The sequence below is a fragment of the Crocodylus siamensis genome, chromosome 3 (assembly GCF_052110815.1).
Source record: "Crocodylus siamensis isolate JL-2025a chromosome 3, ASM5211081v1, whole genome shotgun sequence".
NCBI lineage: Eukaryota > Metazoa > Chordata > Crocodylia > Crocodylidae > Crocodylus > Crocodylus siamensis.
The window spans coordinates 77,119,628-77,141,085 of record NC_143397.1 but is presented as its reverse complement, the minus strand read 5'-3'; the positions used below and the strand labels follow the sequence as shown (position 1 = coordinate 77,141,085).

General features: G+C 41.7%; 1 protein-coding gene across 5 annotated transcripts in view; it reads left to right on the top strand.

Moving 5' to 3' along the window:
* SPIN1 (spindlin 1) overlaps positions 1-21,458 on the top strand; it is an 87,907-nt gene that overhangs the window by 56,410 nt on the left and 10,039 nt on the right. For all 5 annotated transcript variants that reach the window (XM_090038557.1, XM_090038559.1, XM_090038562.1 and 2 more), the window contains 3 exons: positions 9,007-9,055; positions 19,077-19,330; positions 20,965-21,198. In XM_090038557.1, the coding sequence (XP_089894683.1) occupies positions 9,007-9,055; positions 19,077-19,330; positions 20,965-21,198 (537 nt within the window). The remainder of the gene's footprint in view (positions 1-9,006; positions 9,056-19,076; positions 19,331-20,964; positions 21,199-21,458) is intronic.

Genomic DNA, 21,458 nt, shown 5'->3' with positions numbered 1-21,458 from the left:
AAAAATGTTTACAAATGGGTCCTGGTACAAAAAAAGTTGAGAACAAGTGTCCTAGAGTACTTGAGGAACTGACTAAGATAATTGCAGAGCTACTTGCTATTCTATTTGAGAATTTATGGAGGTTGTATGACATTCTGAATAACAAGAAAAGGGCAAGTAGCTTTTTAAAAAAAAGAGGATGACCCAGGGAATTACAGAGCAGTCTGTTTGTTTTTTTGAATATCTGAAAAGATTAAGGAACAAGTCCTCCAAAAGGAATTTGTTTCTAAGCACCTAGTGCAGTGGTAGCCAACCTTTTTGTGTGCCACAAGTTTTAAGCCCCAGCCCTTTGAGTGCTACTGGTCTATGCTCCCTTACGGCATATGTGACAGAGTTTGAACTTTGGGGCTCCGGAATGGATGCGCCTCTGGTTTGCATGCCACACACACCAAATGCCTAAAGGATTGCATGGTAGTGATTAGGAACAGCTCATGTAGATTCATCAAGAGTGAGTTATGCTTGACCAATCGTATTTCCGTGTTTGACAAAATGAAAAGTTGCATGGTTTAGGGAAGTAGGGATGTGATGCATCTTGATTTTTTTTTTAACAGGGCTTTCCACACTGCATCCTGTATTATTCCCATTAGTAAGCTGAGGAGAAGCAATCTAGATGAAAATACTGGGAGATGGATACATAACTCATTGGATTCTCAGATCCAAAGAGTAATCACTGATGGATTGATGTCCAACTGGGAACGAATATCAAAAGGGGCTGCCTGTGGGATTGTCATATTATGCAGTATTGCAACTATCTCCATTATGATTTGGAGGATGGAAATGAGCAAAGTCACAAGATTCTCAGGTGATGCCAAGATGGGTGGGGTTGCAGACACTGGAGAATAGGATATAATTAAGAATGACCTTAATAAAGTGCAGAAGTGGTCTAAAATGTAATCAGATGAAATTCAACAAGGGCAAGTACAGAATCCTGCACTTGAGAAAATAATTGCATGCAGAGATACAAATGGGGAAATTACCGACTATGCTGCAGTGCTGCAGGGGAGAACCTAGAGCAGAGGTGGGCAAAATATAGCCCACGGGCCAGATCCGGCCTACCAACTGAGTTTCTCTGTCCCACAGCAGGTCCCTTGGCCTCACCTGGCCCAGGCGCAGGGGGCAGCCCGGGCCATAGCGTGTGCAGCCAGTGCTGCCATGTGTCCTATCCCTGCATGCAACTCTCGAGCACACTGGGAACTAGTCCACAGGGACAAGCATTGGGGAGGGGCCAGCATGGTGGCCAGACCCTGCTTCCCAATAGCCCCCATGGCAGTGGTTTGCTCTGCCCAGACACTTCTGGCTTCCACTGCCAGTGTCTCTGCCACTGCCACCAGACCTGCCCCTGCTGCCTGGGCACCCTGGCCTGTCCATCCTGCACCCATCACTGGGGGCACCAGATGGGCTGGGGGGGTGGTCTCCATGGAGACTGGGCAGGGTACATTTGGCTTGGCAGATGGGATGGGGTAATGGGTGGGTGGGGAGCAGTGCCCAGGAGCAGGACAGATGGATCAGGCTGGTGCTGGGATCTCAGGGTGATGACAGCACAGGACCCGGGTAGAGCTGCACCCCACTTCCTGCATGTCCTTGGAGTGGGTGGGTGGGGAGCAGCGCCCAGGAGCAGGACCCTACCGGCTCCATCCGGCATCCCTGGCAGTAACTGTGGGGCAGAAAGGGCCAGATAGGATCAATTAACATCTCCCTGCCCCCACTTCTCCTTCCCTACCTGCTGTGCTAGGCAGTATGAACAGCTGTGATGGGGGTGGATGCCAGGTCAACACCACTCCCCCCACCTCTGCTCCCCCGCTTCCTCTCTTCTGGCCCTCAATAGCTCACCAAAACTCCTTAAGTAGCCCTCCAGCCGAAGTAATTGCCCACCACTGACCTAGAGGTTGTAGTGGACCACCAGCTGCATAGGAGTCAAGTATGTTCTTTTTGCAAAAAAGGAATTGGTATGCTGGGTTGTATTAAAAGAAGTGTTGCCTGGAAGTCAAGGGGGAGTAACTTTTTTTTTTCTCTATTTAGAACTGGTAAGGCCTCACCTGGAGTACTGTATCCGGTTGTTGGCACTGTACTTCAAGATGTAGGCAAATTAGAGAGTTCAGTAGTAACGAAATGAATTGAGCTCCAGGAAACATGGCATAAAAGAAAAAGTTGGACGAACTGGAATTATTTAGTCTGGAGAAAAAACATAAGGGAGGGATTTTAAGCCTTCAGAAAACTGAAGGGTGGTTATAAACTAATCACCAGACTGTATCTCTTACAGGGGACAGGAGTAGTAAGAGTCTTCAGTTGTAACAAAGGAAGTTTTAGATTGGATATTAGGGAGCATTAAGCATTAGAATACATTACCAAGAGAAGTTGTGGGACCTCTATTGTGGAAATTTCCAAGAGCAGGTTAGACAGCATGCTTGTCTGTAGTGGTTTAGACAGGTATATGATTCTGCCTTGAGCTGAATAAGATGAGCTCCCTCCCATCCCTATTTTTTTTTATTCGTTGCTGGAGGACTGCCATGTATTGCATCAGTTTTGGTTATTCAGATTAGGGATAAGTTCTTTTGTCAGGGTCTCTTGGGCTTCTGTTACATATGTGGGCGCACACAATCTCTTCCATTAATGTACAATAATGACTGAAAGCATTGTATGCTAAGTAATCCTAATTATATAGCTAGTGTATACCTTGACCGAGGTAATGACAAAGAATGCTTTTTTTCATAGTGGCAGCTGAACTACAAGAAAGTATTTTAGTCACCAAATAATAGGTTGCAGTTCTGAAACTTAAACACTATAAAAGTCAGAGCCCACAAGTTGCTCACAGATCATTTTTTCTCCAGCTGAAATAATGTGGGGAAATTTACTGTTGCACAGGTGACTGTTTAGTGGTAGAAGGGCCTAGCAGGTTTAGAACCTGAATAAGGTCATTCTGATTCCAGGCCTGATTACTGCATTTAGTTTTATCCATGCGCAATCAAAGAACGTCTGAAACTACTAGGAATTCTCCCCTCCCCATCTCCTTCCCCCAAGAGTTTGGGAAATGATGAAGCCAGTAATCAAATGGTTATACCTTTATTTGCATTTGCGGTATTTGCGTTTAAATGCTTCAGTTGTTTTGGTATTGTTATAGTTAGGATTTTTTTCATGGAAGAAGATGAGCAAAATAGAAGACAATATATGGCTGATACTCTCTAGGGAAATGAGTGGGGTTTTTTGTGCGTGGGTGTATGAGTGTGCGTGCCAGTCACCAACTTCTAACATACCGTAGAGATAAGTCTTCTTTTCTAATAATTGGCTTTGAGGTGCATGAAGGTGTCAGTTATTTGTGTGTGCGTGTGTGTGTGTCATTTACATTGTGTTCAGTGCTGTGCAAAATAGAATTGCAATCCATGTCCTTTGTACCTTGAATCCTTTTCATTAAAAATTGTGCCACAATTCACTGGGAAACAGGTTTCATGAGTTTTCAGTTGTTTGTGTTGGTAGTGGCTGAATTTCTTTAAATTGCCTTCTTAATTCCTCTGTGACAGCTAAATAATGTGCACATACCCAACATCATGAAATAACGAATTAATTCTCCAATTGATTTGACATCTGATACCTCAGACGCTGACACACTCTTGAAACATGCAATGAGCAAAACATTCTGTCTGCTATCCAACCAAAAAATGTCACCTGCGACATAATTGTATTAAGTGTCTCCAGTAATATGGCAGTCTTCCAAATCTTAATGCACCTTTTCTCTTCCTATGAGTAGATTTCTGTTCATATTAAATTATGGGCATTTGAGACTTTGTTTAATCTATATTTCAAAACTCATTGAAGTAGGTGTAAATGCTCACATTTTTTTCCTCTGGGCCTTGAGTTAAGTTGTTACTACAGAAGGAAGAATTACCTGCATCAAACATTTACAGTCTCCCCTCCTCCTACCCCCGCTGCAGTTCTGTGTGATGTCCATTTTCAGTTGAATGTCACGGATATAATAAATACTTTACTATGATGCAGACTCACCATGGAAGCAGTTAGATGCACCTTTTGAGGCGCGTCGCCCAGGGGGTGTTTTTGCACCTTGTGGGTGCTGTTCAGCTACAAATTCTTCTCTGTACCCTGCTACTTGACCACTAAGAACAGACTGAGATGCTCCAAATGTCACCTCCCCGATCTACAGCTCTTCAGCTTTACCCAGCTTTACCATTTCACTTAGCTCTTGCCAGCTGTTAGCCAAGAGGCACACATGCCAGCTACAAAGAATGCATCTGTGTCCAGTTAAGTGCTCAGAAAAGGTGGATTCCCCCCTTTCATAGTTTCTAGGGTCAGAAGGGACCTGAGTAGATCATCTACTCCGACCCCCCTGCCATGGCAGGAAAGATTCTTGGGGTCAAACGCCCCCAGCAAGGTGTTTGTCTAACCTCCTCTTAAAGACCCCCAGGGTAGGAGCCAGCACCACTTCTCTTGGAAGTTGGTTCCAGATCCTAGCTGCCCTGACCGTGAAGTAGCGCCTCCTGATATCTAGCCTAAATCTACCCTCTACCAGCTTGTGACTGTTATTCCTGGTCACTCCTGGCAGTGCTTGGGGGAACAGGGACTTCCCCAGTGCCTGCTGATCCCCCCCTGACTAGTTTGTAACAGGCCACTAGATCCCCCCTCAGCCTTCTCTTGTGGAGGCTGAACAGGTTCAGGTCCCATAGCCTCTCCTCATAAGGCCTGCCCTGCTGCCCCCTGATCATACGAGTGGCCCTCCTTGGAAGAAGCCTATCTGTATGGTCAAATGCCCTTGCATTGTAGTTGTCCCTTACAGTGTGCATTATAAAAGATGATAAAGTTTTGTTATAAACACAAGAACAAACATAAGAGATCACTAACCATATGTTGAGTTAGAGATACAAGAGAAAGAACCTCACTTTATCCTGTGTCTTAAACCCAAGAATGCAGCTTGTACCCAGGTCAGCAGGTTAAAAGCAGCTCTTGCGTCTGACCTTTGTGTCAGGTCTTCCTGCCATTTCTGTTGGCCAAAATACTCCCCCTACTCGTTGGAAGGTCCAAAACCTTTCCCTGTACCCAGGGCAAGGCTTAAGTATGGTTTCTTGCAATGCATAAGAGAGGCATGGGGGGCATGTGCCCCCCCCCCCCCAATTGGCCCTCACTGGCTGGGGAGTGGGGAGCGTTGGCTGGTGCTCCCCCCCCCCCCTCCCCCGAAGCGCCAGCAGCACATCTGGTTTTCCCAGCAGTGCTTCCAGGACTGGCATTTGGCTGCTAGGGGACCCTGCCCTCCCCCCATGCTCAGCGTTTGGCTGCTGGGGGACCCACCTGCTGCTGGGGCCCCCCCACCCTCCAGTCAGCAATTGGATGCTGGTGCCCACCCCCAGACTCAGGAGGCACCAGTCGCCCATGGCCTGTACTGTACAACTTCCTGCCCTTCAAGGGTGCATGTTTACCAGACCAAAAGACTTTCCTGGTCTAATTAGGACCAAGAGAATATTTGCTTCCTTTCAGACATCCAAAACATACAGTCTCTTATGTAATTTCCCCACTGTGCGAAATGCCCTTTTGTGAATAGCCAGGTATTATTCTTAGAGGTCATATAAATTTGTCATTGTCTGGAAGGACCCATGTCTTGTGCCTCAGGCCATATACACAAGGCTCTGTTTTAGGGGCAGGCAATTATTTTGGGTGGAGGGCTGCTTACTGAGTTTTGGCAAGCCATCAAGGGCTGCATGACAGGCAGCCCAGGGCAGATTAATATTAACGTTCTAAATTTTTTTTAGGGGCCTTGCAGGCTGGATAGAATGGCTTGGCAGGCCACATCCAGCCTGCAGGCTGCATTTTGCCCACCCCCGCTCTGTTTGATGAGTTAACAAGCTCATGTTGCATGCTAATTTTCAGTGATCAGATCACTTCTCTTCAGGCTTTACGTCCCTCCCAGGTGTGAAAGAAACTCAGTTAGCAATAACATCTAAGAAAACATTGTCATCCTTGGTAATCCTGTCCTTTTTTTAATGTATAAGAAACACACTTTATATTAAATACCATAATGCATATAAACATATATAGAAGCTGAATGCAACCTTTCTGTTAAGACCACACATGTCATATCTGTAAAACAAACTCAAGAAAACATGTGAGATGTCACATAAGCCCCTCAGATGTTTGTGACATATATGTTGAAATGGAAATGTATATCTAATGACACATTGGCATAGAGATCTTTTTTTCCTTCTTTTTTTAACTGAATTTCTTTTAAGTTACTTTACTGGAGTGGTGGCGAGTAACATCAACTCCATTTCCATTTAGGTAGAAACTGTAAATGTCTTATTTTATTTCTGTATAACTGCCGCGCAGCACTCTCACATTTATGTAACCTTGTAGTTTTGGCTTCTAAGCAAAATGAAAGCTTTATATTTTCCCACGCGTGTATTAAGCTGCACATGCGTATTTTGTAAGTTTCAGTTCTTATCTATAAGTGTCATTTCTGCAGAAATGAAACTTATGTAGAAAATCTACCTAGTAACTATTATGTAAAAGAAAACTATCCTATCCCTGTATGCTTAGCTTATATCATAGTTAGTGTCACAGAGGCAGTCCAACCAACATCTATAAAGAGGCAAGAAGTAGCAGAGACGACGACTGAATGACCCTTCAGGCTTGATCACCCTGTAGCCAGTCCTCAGCCTCCCCGCCTGGGCATATCCCAGCGAAAACCAAGGCCTCGAAAATCTGACAATCAACAGCGATTCACCGTGTTACAGTTTTGTTATCTATCATCCTGTTCATGAGCTGTTGACCAGCCCTAGGACTAACTAGTGAGTAGCTGCACCTATCCCGCAAGGGGTGGAAAGCAAGGGCTCGCTAGTAAACCCTGTGGGCCAACAGACCCCCTTTGTATCCGGCATACTGTAACTGAAGAAACATCGGAGACTCCACCTCTTAACTGCCTCTCTTCGTAGTTTAGACAGCATATCTACACTTTCTATACTTATATTTACTGCAACTTCGTTCCAGCTGGTCTCCCCTCTTATTCGTAAGAGAGTGAGGCCAGATGACTGAATAAAACAAATTTTTACTTTACCTTATATTTACTCCGTAATAACTTCTACCACTAACACCCTATCTCAGTGAGCTGTTGACCAGTTCTGGGACTTAAGGAGTTGGCAGCCCATCGGGTTAGAACGCAAGGGCTTGCTCCAGAACCCCGTGAACCAACAGACATCCTACAAACTTATTATAGAAAACTAACAACTCACTCTAAGTCGTCTACTTGCGCCAATTCGGCGAAGCTGAAAGGCGGTCATAAAGCTACCTCCAATCCTGCCCCACAAGCCGCGCGCTCGCCCGCTCCGTAAATCCCGCGGCTCCCCAAGCAGTGCCGGAATCGCTAGCCCGGCATTCCGCCGCATGACGTCACGAACAGGATGGTAAGTAGACGACCAGGCTATGCTAGTCTGCGTGTGTCCCTGGCGACTGGGACACCGTTTGCCCCCACAGACCTCTGATGATCTCTGCAATCATCTCGCCTACCATGCAGCAGGCAATAGCGACCCTTAAACTGACCATTATTTTGAGGCCTTACAAAATGAGCTAGTTGGTTTCTGGAGGGTTTCTAATACTATAGCCATAACAATAGTTGAAAAGGGGTATTCTGTACTTAGTGGGTGGTTTCTGCGTTTACCCAAATTTAACGTATAGCCCCTTTTCAGTCCTGAGGCTGAACAGTGTCCACCTTAAATGGTTAGGGGTGCACACCTGAAAAGGTATGTGCTTATTTATGATCAGATAGCCTGGTTTTCTGTTAAAAAATCCCAGTCTCTAATAACTGCCCCTTTTCCCTCCCTTCCAGTCCACATTTTTCTGTGATCAAAATGAAATATATATGTAGGGGTGTTTCATTGTAGAGGGCTCATTGCAAAGTTGCAAAATTTGCAGGTTTTTCTGCTAAGATGAGAAATCCAAGTTTTCGTCTGGTGAAGTGGGAAATCCACGTTTTACTCCGTTTTTCTGTTGGAAATGGCAAACCTGGATCCCTAACAGCCTCCTCCCACTCCCCCAGTCCCAGGCAGCCCTTTTGCAGGCTACAACTCTGTCAGCTTGTAAGGGGAAACCTATGGTTTCCTGGGTTTTTCTCTTTTAAAAGAGGAAATCTGCATTTTTCCACATCAAACGGAAAACCCAGATCTCTGCTCATGAAACTGAGAGGCAAGTTTTAGACAATCTTCTGAAAGAACTGTTAAGCTTTTTCCATGATTATTTTTATTTGATATAAAAACTGGCTATATGGAACTTCTTTAAAAAATTGGCAGCGGACAGTCTTGTTTAACTTGCCTGTGAAATTTTATTAATTGTACGTTGGGACCATGTTACTTTCTGAGACACTGTTCTACATGAAGAAATTTTAATAGCTGTTAAGATCTATTTAATTAATCAAGTTAAGCGGAGAGAAAAATCATTGTCTGGTGTATTTAAGCAGAGGCTTGAGAGTTGGAAATGAAAAATATAGGCCCATCTTTTGCCACTTCCTTACTGGGTAACTTTGTGTCCATCTACCTTCCCTAGTTTTTGTTTTCAAGTTGAGGATCAAAATGCTTTTATAAGTGGTGAGGAGTAGCAGTGGGAAAGTTGAATATTTTAAGTAATATGACAACACAGCTGTAGTGTTGATCTGAATTATCATATTTTTTTCCTAAAGTTGTGATCAGAGCTTGGTCATGTAGGAGACTTGAATATAATCATTATTTTTCTTTTTCTTGTTACCTGACATACAAATATAAATTAAAATGGTAATTTATCCAAGTTTAGCTGCAGAAAGATTTCAATTGCAGGATTTTTGTCTTCATGTTTTTTATTAATGCTTAGTGTTTGTATTGTTGTTAGATGTCTAAATTCTAAAATTTTGCAGATCTACCTTTTGACCCTCAGAGACAAATATGAGGATTTTTCTTGGCATATTGCATAAACATAATTAATTTTATCTGCCTCCTTCTGTTGTAGGGCATGCAGGAGTTTCTGCTAGCATGATGAAGAAGAGAACTTCCCACAAGTAAGATATTCCTTATTCTTTCTACACTGCAGCTGTTCTTCCCAGTGTGGCATTCACTGTCTTCACTTCAGAAGGATATCCTCCTGTATATATTACTGTTCCAGCCCTTTACTACTTTGTTCTCAGAACTCTGTAGAATTGTGTTCAGTCAATACCGTTTTTACTCAAGTCTGAGACAAGTTCCCTCCTTTCCCCCCCAGCCAGCATTCAGCATGCTTTGTCTTGGATTCATATACAAAGCAAAGTGGGGAGCAGGAGGCTGCTATGTTTTTCAGACCCACAACACCCTCCTGCCTTCCCTTATGCCTCTTCCCCTGCTTACTGTCGGGGACAGTTCAGCGCCAGCTCATGTTCGGTTCCCTCCCAGGCATAGAACACATGGAAACTTTGCCCCCTGCCTGGCCAACCAGTGGTACCACCTCTGGTACATGGCCCCTGCCTGGCCAGTCAGCAGTGCTGACAATGCTGTATGGGTGGGAGGGACTGTGCTGTGCTCCAGGAGGGAACAGAACCCAGCAGCATCTGATAGTAAGGAAGTGGGGAGAGGAAGAGGTAGAAACTGGAGAACAGGTGGAAGGGATGGGGATTGTGGGGAGTGAAAGGGGTGGGGCACAGGCTGGTGTTGGGGATTTTTGGTGGAGGGGAAGCAGGAAGACTGCAAGGGGAAGAAGTGTGGTAGGGTAGAAGGGGAAAGGGGCCAAGTAACCCCCTTACCCCCCAGCCACTGTTTTTCCTGCTATAGCACTTGGAGGGGGATGAATTTAAGACAGTCCTCCACTAATTATATTCTGTACGTGGGAATTTATAACAAATTTCCCATATATAGTATCTGATTATTGTGGGGGGGTCTTAAATTCAGGGTCAACTTAGATTCAGGTAAATGTAGTATATGGTTACTTTGCAAAAATGTTAACTTTTTTTACTAAAGGAAAATAATTTAGTGCCCTTCTTTTTTTAATGCTCATGTTTGATTGTCAACATTACATGAGAAACAAGTGTATAAATAAATTCTGTAATTTGCCTGAAGATTTTGGAAGAGTAAGTGGCAAGGAGAGTCTGTGCCAGCTTCATTGTCCAAGTAGACCATTGACCATATTGCTGTATGGTCAATATAAAATTGTAATATTTCTGTGATTAGTTTGTACAAGTAGTAGATTATATTTAATCCAGTAATTGCTTTGTTTTTTGCTTTTGTCATGGAGATTTTCCCATATCTGTTCATTCTTTTTCTTTCTTGCACCGGCATCATGATGTGGGTTTTTTTGTCTGTTTGTTTTTTTAATCTTACCTGCCCTCCAAACTCTCCCTGTGACTTAAGCAGAAGTAGCTGGATAATGGCAAGGATACATTGGGATAAAATGAGACAGAATTGCTTTCAGCAACCAAAATAGATTAGGTCCGGTTAGTTCTCTGATGGATTTCCCAGACTTAAACTGAGTGCAGGTGAATTTAATGAATATGTATTAAAATATTTGTTTAAAGTGCAAAAACCTGGCTATGTTTTTCAAAGTATGCTTCTCAGCAAAATGGTACACATCAGTCCAGGGCTGTTGGACACCCTCGGCAATTCCCTCTAGATGCGGAACGACATGAATATAATGTATAATTTAGATCCCACTATAACTCCCTCCCCTTCCAGTAACTTTCATCTCTTGTCAAACCAGGATGAAAAGATTGTAGTGCACCTTGATGATAAATAAACTGTACCCATCTTGTTTTTGCTTGCTTCACCCCCCCCCGATAAGATATACATCTTGTTTTGGAAACGTGAAGAAAAAGATTTTCTAGTGGCACAGCAAAATTCTGGTCACCTGGAACAGGAGCAGTGTCTGCGCATCAGGGTCACTCACTCTCCCCTTGCTGCTCAGCCAAAACCTAGAGGTTTGACCCTGTTGCGGCCAGTGCCAAATTGGCAGCAGCTTTTGGCTGCTTTTGGATTGGCACATTAGCAATACTAACAATATGAAGAAAGGGGGCCGATATTTAGCTAAGATCCCTTGTACTAAAGTACGTCTTACAAATATTTTAATATTGAATTATTATTTATTGTACAGCAGTTTATAATAACAAAATAAGTCTTGCCAAAACATACTTTAAACAGAGAAATTAAACATGGTACTGCTTTCTGGATATAGGTAATAAAATAACCTTGTGGTCTCAACTTGACCTTAAATTTTTCTCAAGCATTCATTGATTTACTGTCTTATCTTAAACAGTAACTGACAGTGCTTTTTCCCAGTTACACTACAGTCAGACACTGTTCTCTGACATTCTTCACATCAGCTCTCTGTCCATGTAAACTTTGTATCTGAATTGAGAGAGAAAATGGGTTATCATTGTTACATGGAAATGTGACACTGAGGTAGTGTTAATGAGAATGTATTCTTACCAATAACTTTGGCATGGTTCCACAGTTACTATTCTGTTGTACCTTAGTTTCAGTACCTTAAGACAGTGTGCCATTTACTTGCCAACAGGGGGACTTCTACCTCCTTTATACCTCACCTTGATTTTGATTAAGCTATTGGTGTCAAACTCATCCTGAGCCACATCCTGGCTTAAGGGCTCTTTGTGGGCTTGGTCTTGCTTAGGAAACAGAGCCATTTCAGCCTGGGGCACATGGCATCATTAGCAGCTCTGGTTCTATCCTAGAACAATGGCAGTAATAATGGCACTGCCAGGTCTGCCATGGCACACATGGCACAATTGCCATGCCACTGCCATGTGCCCTGTGCCATGGTGGTTGTTCTGACTGCAATGTGAGGCATGCAAAAGCTCCAGCAGCGGGGTCAGTGACTGAGAAGGTAAGGCTATGGCAGTGGCAACAGGTAAAACAGCTAGAAGGCAAACAGGGCTGTATCTATCCTTGCTCACACTTCCTGCCAATCTCCATGTCCCATGAGGCCCAAAGGCCTTAGATTCTATAGCAGACTGTGGTTCACACCCCCCACTCCTTTTCCCTGCCATGTCTCCCAACTTCAGGTAGCCCACTGGCCTAGCAGCCAGACAGAATGGCTTCATCAGTGGGATCTGGCCCATGGGCCATCTGTTTAACACCACCTAATTAGAGAAATGGGACTGCTTTTAGCTGCATTTCCTAATTTGTTGGTTTAAATTTGGTTATTCTAAGGAGTTTTAATATCATTTAAAAGAGCCACATTGTCTGGTAACAGGACTATCCATATACTTCTTATTTTTAAAAAACTAGGGGTGCACCAATAGAGATATTTGGGGCTGATAGTGATAGCCACTTTTTAAGGAGGCATATCAGCCAATACCAATCCGATTTTCCAATACGCAGCCTGGCAGGCTGAAGAGCAGTGTCCAGCTGGCTGGTAAGTCTGTTGTGGTAGAAGGGGATAGAGAAGGGAAGGGGCGTAGGAAAGGCAGATTGAGGCCCCTGCAGTGAGGGAGTAAGTGGGGTTAGGGCTGAGGCAGGAGCTTGGCCAGGCACTGACCAGGTAGGGCCAGCTAGGGCGAGGACAGAGCCATGGCTTGTTTGGGGTTGGGCAGCCCCTGCCATTGCACACACCCCAGAAGGGCATGGGGGGCAGCGAGTGTCCCCTGGATCTGCACAGCTGGGGCTAGGGCAGTACCGGGCTCTTCCCAGTGAGGGTTAAGCCAGGCTGCACTCGGGGCAGACAGTGGCACTGGGAGAGGGGCTACAGGGAGGTTGTAGCCACCCCAAAATTCACTGTAACCTGCCCCCCCCCCAGTTTAGCCACCCAACCCACCCACAGGGAAAAACCCAGCACAGCCCCAGCCTGCAGCTGCAGTCTGCCCCATCCCGCGCAGATCCAGGGGGCACTCGCCACCCCCCATGCCCTTCTGGGATGTGTGAAGTTGCAGGAGCTGCCCACCCCCAAACAAGCCATGGCTCTGTCCTCGCCCTGGCTGGCCCCACCTGGTCAGTGCCTGGCTCAGCTCCTGCCTTAGCCCTAACCCCACTTCTTCCCTCACCGCAGGGGCCTCACACACCCACTGTGCCCTCACAGGGTGCACGCAGTGGCAGGAGCTGCCCCGCTCTGCAACTCCAGATGAGCCGTGGCTCCATCCCGTGCTCTGTCCCATCTGTGCAGCACCTGCCCCAGCCCCAGCCCCACTCCCTTTCTCACCTTGTGGGCCTTGATCTGTGCCCCCCCATGCCCCTTCGCACCCCCCTCTTCTTGCACCAAGACAGACATATCAGCTAGATTCAGCTCTTCAAGCTTCAGAGTTGTGTTCCTCACCATGTACGTGCTGTGCTGTGTCACGCATGCATGGGGCGCTTATCGGCCACATTATCAGTTACATCAGGCAGATTTCTGATGCAATCAGTTTTCTTTATATCGGTGCCAGTGCGATAGTGGAACCATGTATCATGCACCTCAAAAACAAAAAGGATTAGCGTTTTCCTAAATTTCTATTGTAATGGATCTTATTTCAGTCTGAATCATGTAATACAAATGTGGATTTTCTTTCTGAAACCAGATAACTACAGGGATATGGGGAGGGTGTGCATGGTGGATATTAAGAGTGGTCTTATATATTGACAAGTGTTCTTTATTTTTATTTACATACACACAACCAAGAATAAGCAGTTTGCGTCTTTTTCAAGACTACTTATAGCTTAAGTAGAAAGGATAACAGGGCAAGTTGTTACTGCACAAGGAATTTCAAACTGGATCTGCATGCATATCAAAACTTGTGCGTTTGTAGATGTGACACCTCCGGAAAACATTTTTGCAAGTTTTTACCAGTGAATTGTCTACCTTATGGAAACATTCTTCAGAAATGACAGTTAGAGTTTTGCAGAGTAGCAATATGGCCTTCAGTCATATTTGTTCCTTCTTAGTATCCAGAGATGATGAAAAATGCTTGTCCATTCACTATTTAAAGAGACTGAATTGCCATCCTAAGTAGTACTTACTGCTTGAAAATCACGTGATGTGTATACAACAACTATTTGTGCATACAGTTACTCCAGGGATAAACTGTTATCCCAATAGTAAATTGAGATATTTGTACATGCACAGTTCCATGACCCATTCTCCATGCCCCATCACCAGGATTCCAGTGGTGGAGGGAAGCAGGGGTCAGTTGGAGTAGCTTCTTTTGTTTATATCCTCCATTAGAGGCAGGACACCTACAGCTCAATAGATTACTACTAACCAAAAGTATTTGCCTTGAGTTCTTGTACATTTGAACTTGAGTGCATGCACATACAACAAATCAATAAACCACACTTACTGTAAGTTAAGTAACCTTTCTTATAAACCAAGAAATTCAGCATTTAAGATTATACTTATTAGGAAATCTAAATATTCTGGTATGAGAAACCACAGGAAGGGCACCTGTGTAGCCCCATTTTCTTATGTTGTGGAGCACTGATTTTGAATTTGTTACATCTGGTCATTTGATCCTTTTTTCTCACAATTATACATTTTAGTATAATAATAAAATACTAAATATTTCTGGGGTTTCAGTCTACTTTGGGAAGAAATATAACTTCTAAGAAGTACTGAATTTTAAAACAAACTCTTATTACCAAAGTGAGAAACAAGTTGATCTTTGTCTCTAAGCAGAACAAAGGTAGTTAGACTGGGTATGGGCTTGTTAGTCCTAAGTGGGCAGCCTTTTCCATTTATAAGTGATGATGGACTATGACAAATACTGTACCTCTTGAAATAATACATATTTGCTGTATTTTTCAAATACCTGTTTTTGTATCTTAGAATAGCAAGAATGAGTAACAAGTTGTCACTTTTGGTTTACATGTGACCATTAGATTTTTTTTTAAATCTGATTTTCTTCAACCCCTTTCCCCCCACCACTTTCCTTTTTAAAGAAGGCACTAAGATTTAGGCATTTGGGATTAGTTGTATTTTGCCTGCATTCTCATCATTCCATGTTGCAGTTATATTGTCATCTGTGTACCAAACTCAGTATTTGGAGCTGTAGTTCTCAACTTTTTTAAACTCAGGGCATGCTCTGATAGGTACAAGGCACCTCTTGGAAAATGCCAGCTCCTAGTTTTCGCTCTGTTTCTTTGTTTACTAAAGAAAAATAGTAAAGCAATTCACCTGTTGCAAAGCACTTGGACCACCCAAGGTCAGACTCTTTCAAACACTGAGGATTCCTGTGTGAAATCTCTGGGTGCATCTTTTAAATCATGTTTGCTCTCCTAAGATTCTATGATTGTGTGGCACCCCATGGCACCCTTGAAAGGATGTCAAGGGACCCTAGGATGTCATTGTACCTTGGCTGAGAATCATTGATTTCAATCTATGATGACTCTTCCAATGCAACCATCACTCTGATACCTAAGGACCAGTTGTCAGCCCCTTTGCATGTGCCACTTCAGTAGTTATTTATAATGTGGGTTTTTTTGTTTTTAATACAGGAAAGAGGGTGCCCTGTAAAAAATTAACTCGTGTAGCATTTTACATGGTATGGTGGCAAGTACAGTTAAAGTACAATTTATTTTAATCTGCAGTTATGCTATTTAGTGGGCCATCTTTATGAATTTGTGCAGAAAGGGGAAAAGGCAGTATGTGAAGTCGTAGCATAAGCAGGAAGTTTAAAATCTATAATGGTAACATGGACACATGGGATGTTACAGCAGTTATGATAAAGCTCATGCAAGTGAGCATGTTGAGATCTTAAAAGGCAAACGATTAAAAAGAAAATCTCTTACGTTCTGTCTCAAGTTTTCTGAAATACAAATTATCTTGCAAAAACTGGGAAAATAAAACACTGCTGAGGGGCAACTCTGAGCCATAGAATGTTATAAAGATACATGATATCTGAATGAGCTTTGTATATTCCATATGAAACCAACTATTAAGGTGAATAAGGGATGTGTTTCATATTCACAAACTATATTATAAAATCCTAGTATAAAAGACTTGCTGAGTCGTTTCTGTCCTCCCTGAAGGCATACATAAGAATATGTTGTTTAGTCCTGGTAAAAATCCATTGTTTAATCACATATTTATAAAGGCACAATTGTCTTTTGGCTGCTCTTCGGTTTGGCAATAAAACAATTGAAGTTGACAGAAGATAATAGCCATATTGTTCATTATGAGACGGTCTTCTTAAGGGGAGAAAAATTTTCATTTACAGGTAGTTTTAGTTGATTCCTACATTGTACCTTTGTCCTGCTTTCTCTATACACCACTTTATACACCAGGCAGAAGCTTAAGGCCATTTTTTTTGAAAGGCCAGGTCCAATATTGAAGGTGCATGATGTCCCTCCCCCTAACCCCCCCACTTGTATTTTTAAAAAGTTGAGCTATTTTTTTTGTGTGGAACATTTTGCAAACCAAATGTTAAGGCATCAAATGCTTGCAATCAAAGTAAAATTGGTTATGCAGTAAAACCAAAATATATTTATTGGTTCACTTTAGAGTACAACATAAAGCATAGATGGTATAAATGGTGGAAATTTAGATTTTTTTTTTTTTTTAAATAATGAAGCATTAGGGACACGGGAAAAGGAAACTTTAAAACTTACTTAAACTTGGCATTCTCTCTTTACACACCTGTCCTAGTAGATTCTTTTCTTCCTTTTTGTATTCAGAAAGAACTAGTCTTCTCATCTTAATGTCTTAAGATGGAGGGCGGGGGGTATCTTCAGTTTAAATTAACTCATTCCATGCAAAATCAGCCTGTTTCCTTGCGTGTAAGAGTGCAGTTTTGCCTCACTGATTCCCTCCAAATTAAATTTCTGAAGTAGTTCTGATCTAGTCAGAAAAAAGTGAATAAGAAAAAACCCTAATTTATTTAAAACCCTAATTCATGTAAAAATAAATCATGAATTCCATGCTTTTCCCTTCCTTCCCTGGAGAAAGTTTGTTTGATATATGTTTGTATGCTAGCAGTCATTTATGATGTGAGTCCCTATTCAAAATTGAGAGGGAAAATCATGACAAGTGAAATCTATAAGTGGGGTGCAATCTGTTTAATTTCCCATTAAATATTCTTTAAGGAGAATTGCAGATGTGAAGCTGGAACAAATAGAAAAAAGACAGTTCCTGCTCTAGAAACCCCAGGGGATGGAGAGCTATTTCAATCTGACTTAATTTGTGCTGTTCAACAACTTTGTAGAATGATGGAAACATATGATCAGGCTTTCCAGATCTCATTCCAAGTCTAAGGCCATTTCTTGGGTTTCTTCCACATATTGTGTTACTCTGAGAGATTGATCAACGCTCCTACTGATGCATATTTGGATTGCTGTTTTCTGAAGAATGACACAAATTGATTCTTGTGAAATTCAGTTACTAAAGAATAAAGAATAATGTTATTTGAGTTCTTGTACCAGATTAAATGGTTGACAAAGTTGCAGCAGATGATAATCTATCAAATGCAGAATGACTTTATCTTATATTTTATAGTAAAGTGTTTTAAACCTGATAGCTCTGAATATTTTACCAAAGGTGCTTATTATATGATAAAAAGAGTATACAATAATTCAGTTGTACGTGCATCTCTTTTTAGCATTACTATGTTATACTGACAATCGTATAGCATTTACTACACGTGCTCAATATTGTGATTCATATTTGTTTTCATGGCATACCAAAATAAGGGAATTGTTTTGTTTTGTTTTTTAATTGGCCAGTAATCAAAATTTGGCAGAATTAACACAGTGACAAACAGCAAGCCTAACTCTTAGTCATGACTTATTTAAACAAAAACTTGCAGGTATTCACAAGTGGAAATATTTTGTGCTAGTAAGTTTTGTTTTTGATGGGAAGTTTTATAAAGAAGGCATAAAACACTGAGGAAGAAGTGAAGCAGATTTAGTCCTACAAGAAAGAGTATCTTCTGTGGTTCTCCCTTGTTGCATGTGATTCGGGAAGTGTTTGTACGGAAAAGGAACCATGCTGGTTTTTTTGGGACATCAAATGTTTGTAGAGCACTGCTGAGATTATACTTTCCTTACTGGTAGCATTAAAAAATTATCCGATCTTCAGAAAAGAAGTGGAAACTAGGATAAAGGAGTATATTTACCCTACAAGAACAGCAAGCAAACATCACATTATCCTGGCTGTTTCCTATTCTTTTAGGGGAAGTTAGGGAGGTGTCTTTCAAATGAATCTCAGAATTTGATAGATGATATTGGGGGGTGACTATAATAAATTCAGACAACTTTCGTTTTGAAGGCAGAATTAAGGTGTTTAACAGGTAAGTTGTTTTACTTTTCCATCATTAAATTGGCATATGTTGTTTAGATATCAAGAAGGACTAAAACTGCAGAATTATCTCAGGTTAAAGAACACCAATTTAAACTATTAGAAATTAGTGATCATGAAAATGATTTTACTTTATAGTTCAACTGTAGTTCTTGACTTGAGTCTTCATAAGGTGTTTGCGAACTATTGGGAACTAGAATTTTTGTTGCCCTAAAAGTTCTTATATTGAAATGTTTTTATTCTTCATTAGAACAAAAAAAAATTACAAAAAAAAAATTCTTCAAAACATCCACTGGGAACCATTCATCACATGGTATATGCATATGAAGTTGAATATAGGCATCATAATAAATATAACAGTATAAACTAAGTGAATCAAAGTGATAGTATAGAAGTAATATAGTATCAGCTTTCTCCTATCAACCGAATTAATCAATTGGCATTTCCCTGTTAAGTGTTGATTTGACAGACCTCAGTTTTCAATGGAAAACTATTCTGTCAAAAACTGTTTTCACAAATACTACTTAATGGATCTGCTTATTTCAAGTTACTTGGCAGTTCTTCAAGTACTGCACATTACTGCGTCAGTGTTCTTTTTCACTATTGTACTTAATGTGTTTTTTAGATAATGTTAGATAATCAGTATAATAATCTAGCAAGTGGTAGTAAGAATAAGGGATACACTAAAATGTATGCAATATCTGCTCAGTGAACAAGCATAAATATACTCATTTGAAAATATATGGAAACTTTCCTGTTAAAAAAAAAAAAAATTACCTTTAGTTAAAATTAGAAGAAATGTTTGCCTGTTCAGTAGCTTACATATGTTTATCTATATGCAGAAAGCACCGAAACAATGTGGGACCAAGCAAACCTATTTCTCAGCCCCGAAGAAACATTGTAGGCTGCAGAATACAGCATGGATGGAAAGAAGGGAGTGGACCTGTAACACAGTGGAAGGGGACAGTTCTTGACCAGGTTCCTGTAAATCCCTCCCTGTACCTTATTAAATATGATGGATTTGATTGTGTCTATGGACTAGAACTGCACAAAGATGAAAGAGTTTCAGCACTTGAAGTCCTTCCAGACAGAGTTGGTAAGTGTTTTCTGATGCACGTGCATTATGTTGCATGCTCCTTCTGTGTATGTGGTGGAATGCATTCTGCCGAATGTGTGGACATTCAACTATAGGCAACCCTGCTTAATGCTGTTTTGCTTAGCGCTGTTTTGCTTAGCGCTATTTCGCTGTAATACTCATTTTAATTGATACCTGATTTCACTTAGTGCTCAGTGAGTTTTGTTATAGTGCTTGTGCTTGCCATCTTGGGTCATTAGAAGTAATTGTGGTCACCGTCTTGGGTCATCAAATACATTCAGTTTTACTTAATGCTTGTTTTGCTTAATGCTCAGTTTTTCAGGAATCAATTAAGAGCAGTAAGCGGGGGTTGCCTGTAGTAAAAAAAAATGATGAAATTAGTACATTTTTATCACACTGTGGTGGGTAATTAAGATCCTCTGTTCATATTGCCTGATATTATGGCTTTGGCTGCCATTCTAAATAGTATGCTTGCATATTCTGTAATATTAATCATCCTTCCTTCAAGGATTTATCCTTAATAAGCGTATACAATGCTTAGTTAAACTAATATTCTGTTTAAATGCTAATATGTTGACCCAAGAAGATGCTTGCATAAGATCTCATGAGAATTCTCCCTCTACAAAATATCTTCTGGTCCTTCTACATTTTTTACTTAGTATCAAGTTCTTTCAGATGTGCCTTTCTTACTAAATACAGTTCTTTTAAATGAAACAACAGAGGCAATAATAAGGTGTTTGTTTTTAACGGCTCACTCTGACTGGTACATCCTACAGGTTTTTTGAAACCCTGAAGTTCAGTGTTCATAATTTGCACTAGTTGCCACTAACTCTCAAATTGGATCAACCATTTGCAGCATTCCCCAGTGAAAACTTCTTTAATAATGTAATCTGCAAGGTGTTTTGCAGTTGCTTACCTTTGCTAAAGATTAATTTTAAGAGAAATTAAAATTGTTTGGTATGTGCTACATAACCCGACATTGGTTTTCCTCACTATTTTGAATTGTTTGTTAACATGACCCTGTGCTGTAGCTTGAGGAGCGCTGTTGTTGTTTTGGAAAAAGGCGATTTGAATTATTTTAATAAATAATCATGACTAAAATTTTGCATCTTTTACCCTGACTATACCCAGGGAATAAAGATATCCGTCAGGGCTGTCCACAGGCTGCATGCAGCCTCCAAGGGGTTAATTTGTAGCCCCCAGGTTCCCACTCAGGTGCTGCTCCCCCTGCCCCCACTCCATCCTTCTGGCTCCAGGCTAACTGCCTCCCCTGGTTTCCACCTCTTGAGGTGGGGACCTTAGTGGGTGTCCTGGTGTGCTCATGCAGCATGATACAGCAGGGGAGCCTGAATCCAGTGAACTGTGGCTGGGGTACCTGTGCATGCAGTGCAATGGGGGGTGCCCACGCAGCTTATGTTCCAGACAGTTACTGACTCACACTGCTGAGGCCAATGAGGCAGGCAGCTCAGTGCGTGCACCCTGGCCCCTTGAACAGCCCTGAGTTGCACGAAGCAAGTAATTGTTTCATGAATAAACCCATGTGGATAAAGCAGCTAATATGCTTTCTGTAAGATATGTAGTATCCAGGTTTCTGAGTAAACCTGAATTTATTAAATATTATGTACATTTTTCAGCTTCATCTCGAATCAGTGATGCTCACCTAGCAGACACAATGATTGGCAAAGCTGTGGAACATATGTTTGAAACAGAGGACGGCTCAAAAGATGAGTGGAGGGGGATGGTCTTGGCTCGAGCTCCTATAATGAACACATGGTTTTATATTACCTACGAGAAGGATCCTGTCTTGTACATGTATCAGCTGTTAGATGACTATAAAGAAGGTGACCTCCGCATTATGCCTGATTCCAGTAAGTAGGTTAATACGTTTTGTTATATTAACTATATAATAACAGATGCCTCTAAATTAGATTTTTGGCTTAGTGTTAATTTATTAAATGAAGCACTTTACAAACTCAGAAATCTTAAGAAGATGCTTATCTGTAATTTTTAAAGATGACTTCTAAATGAAAATTAGTTTGAAATGAGGATCAGTTTATAATGTTAATGTTTTATACTGCCCTTGTCCACTCCTGCATTGTTTATAGCCATCCTCTTTTATGTATTTTTT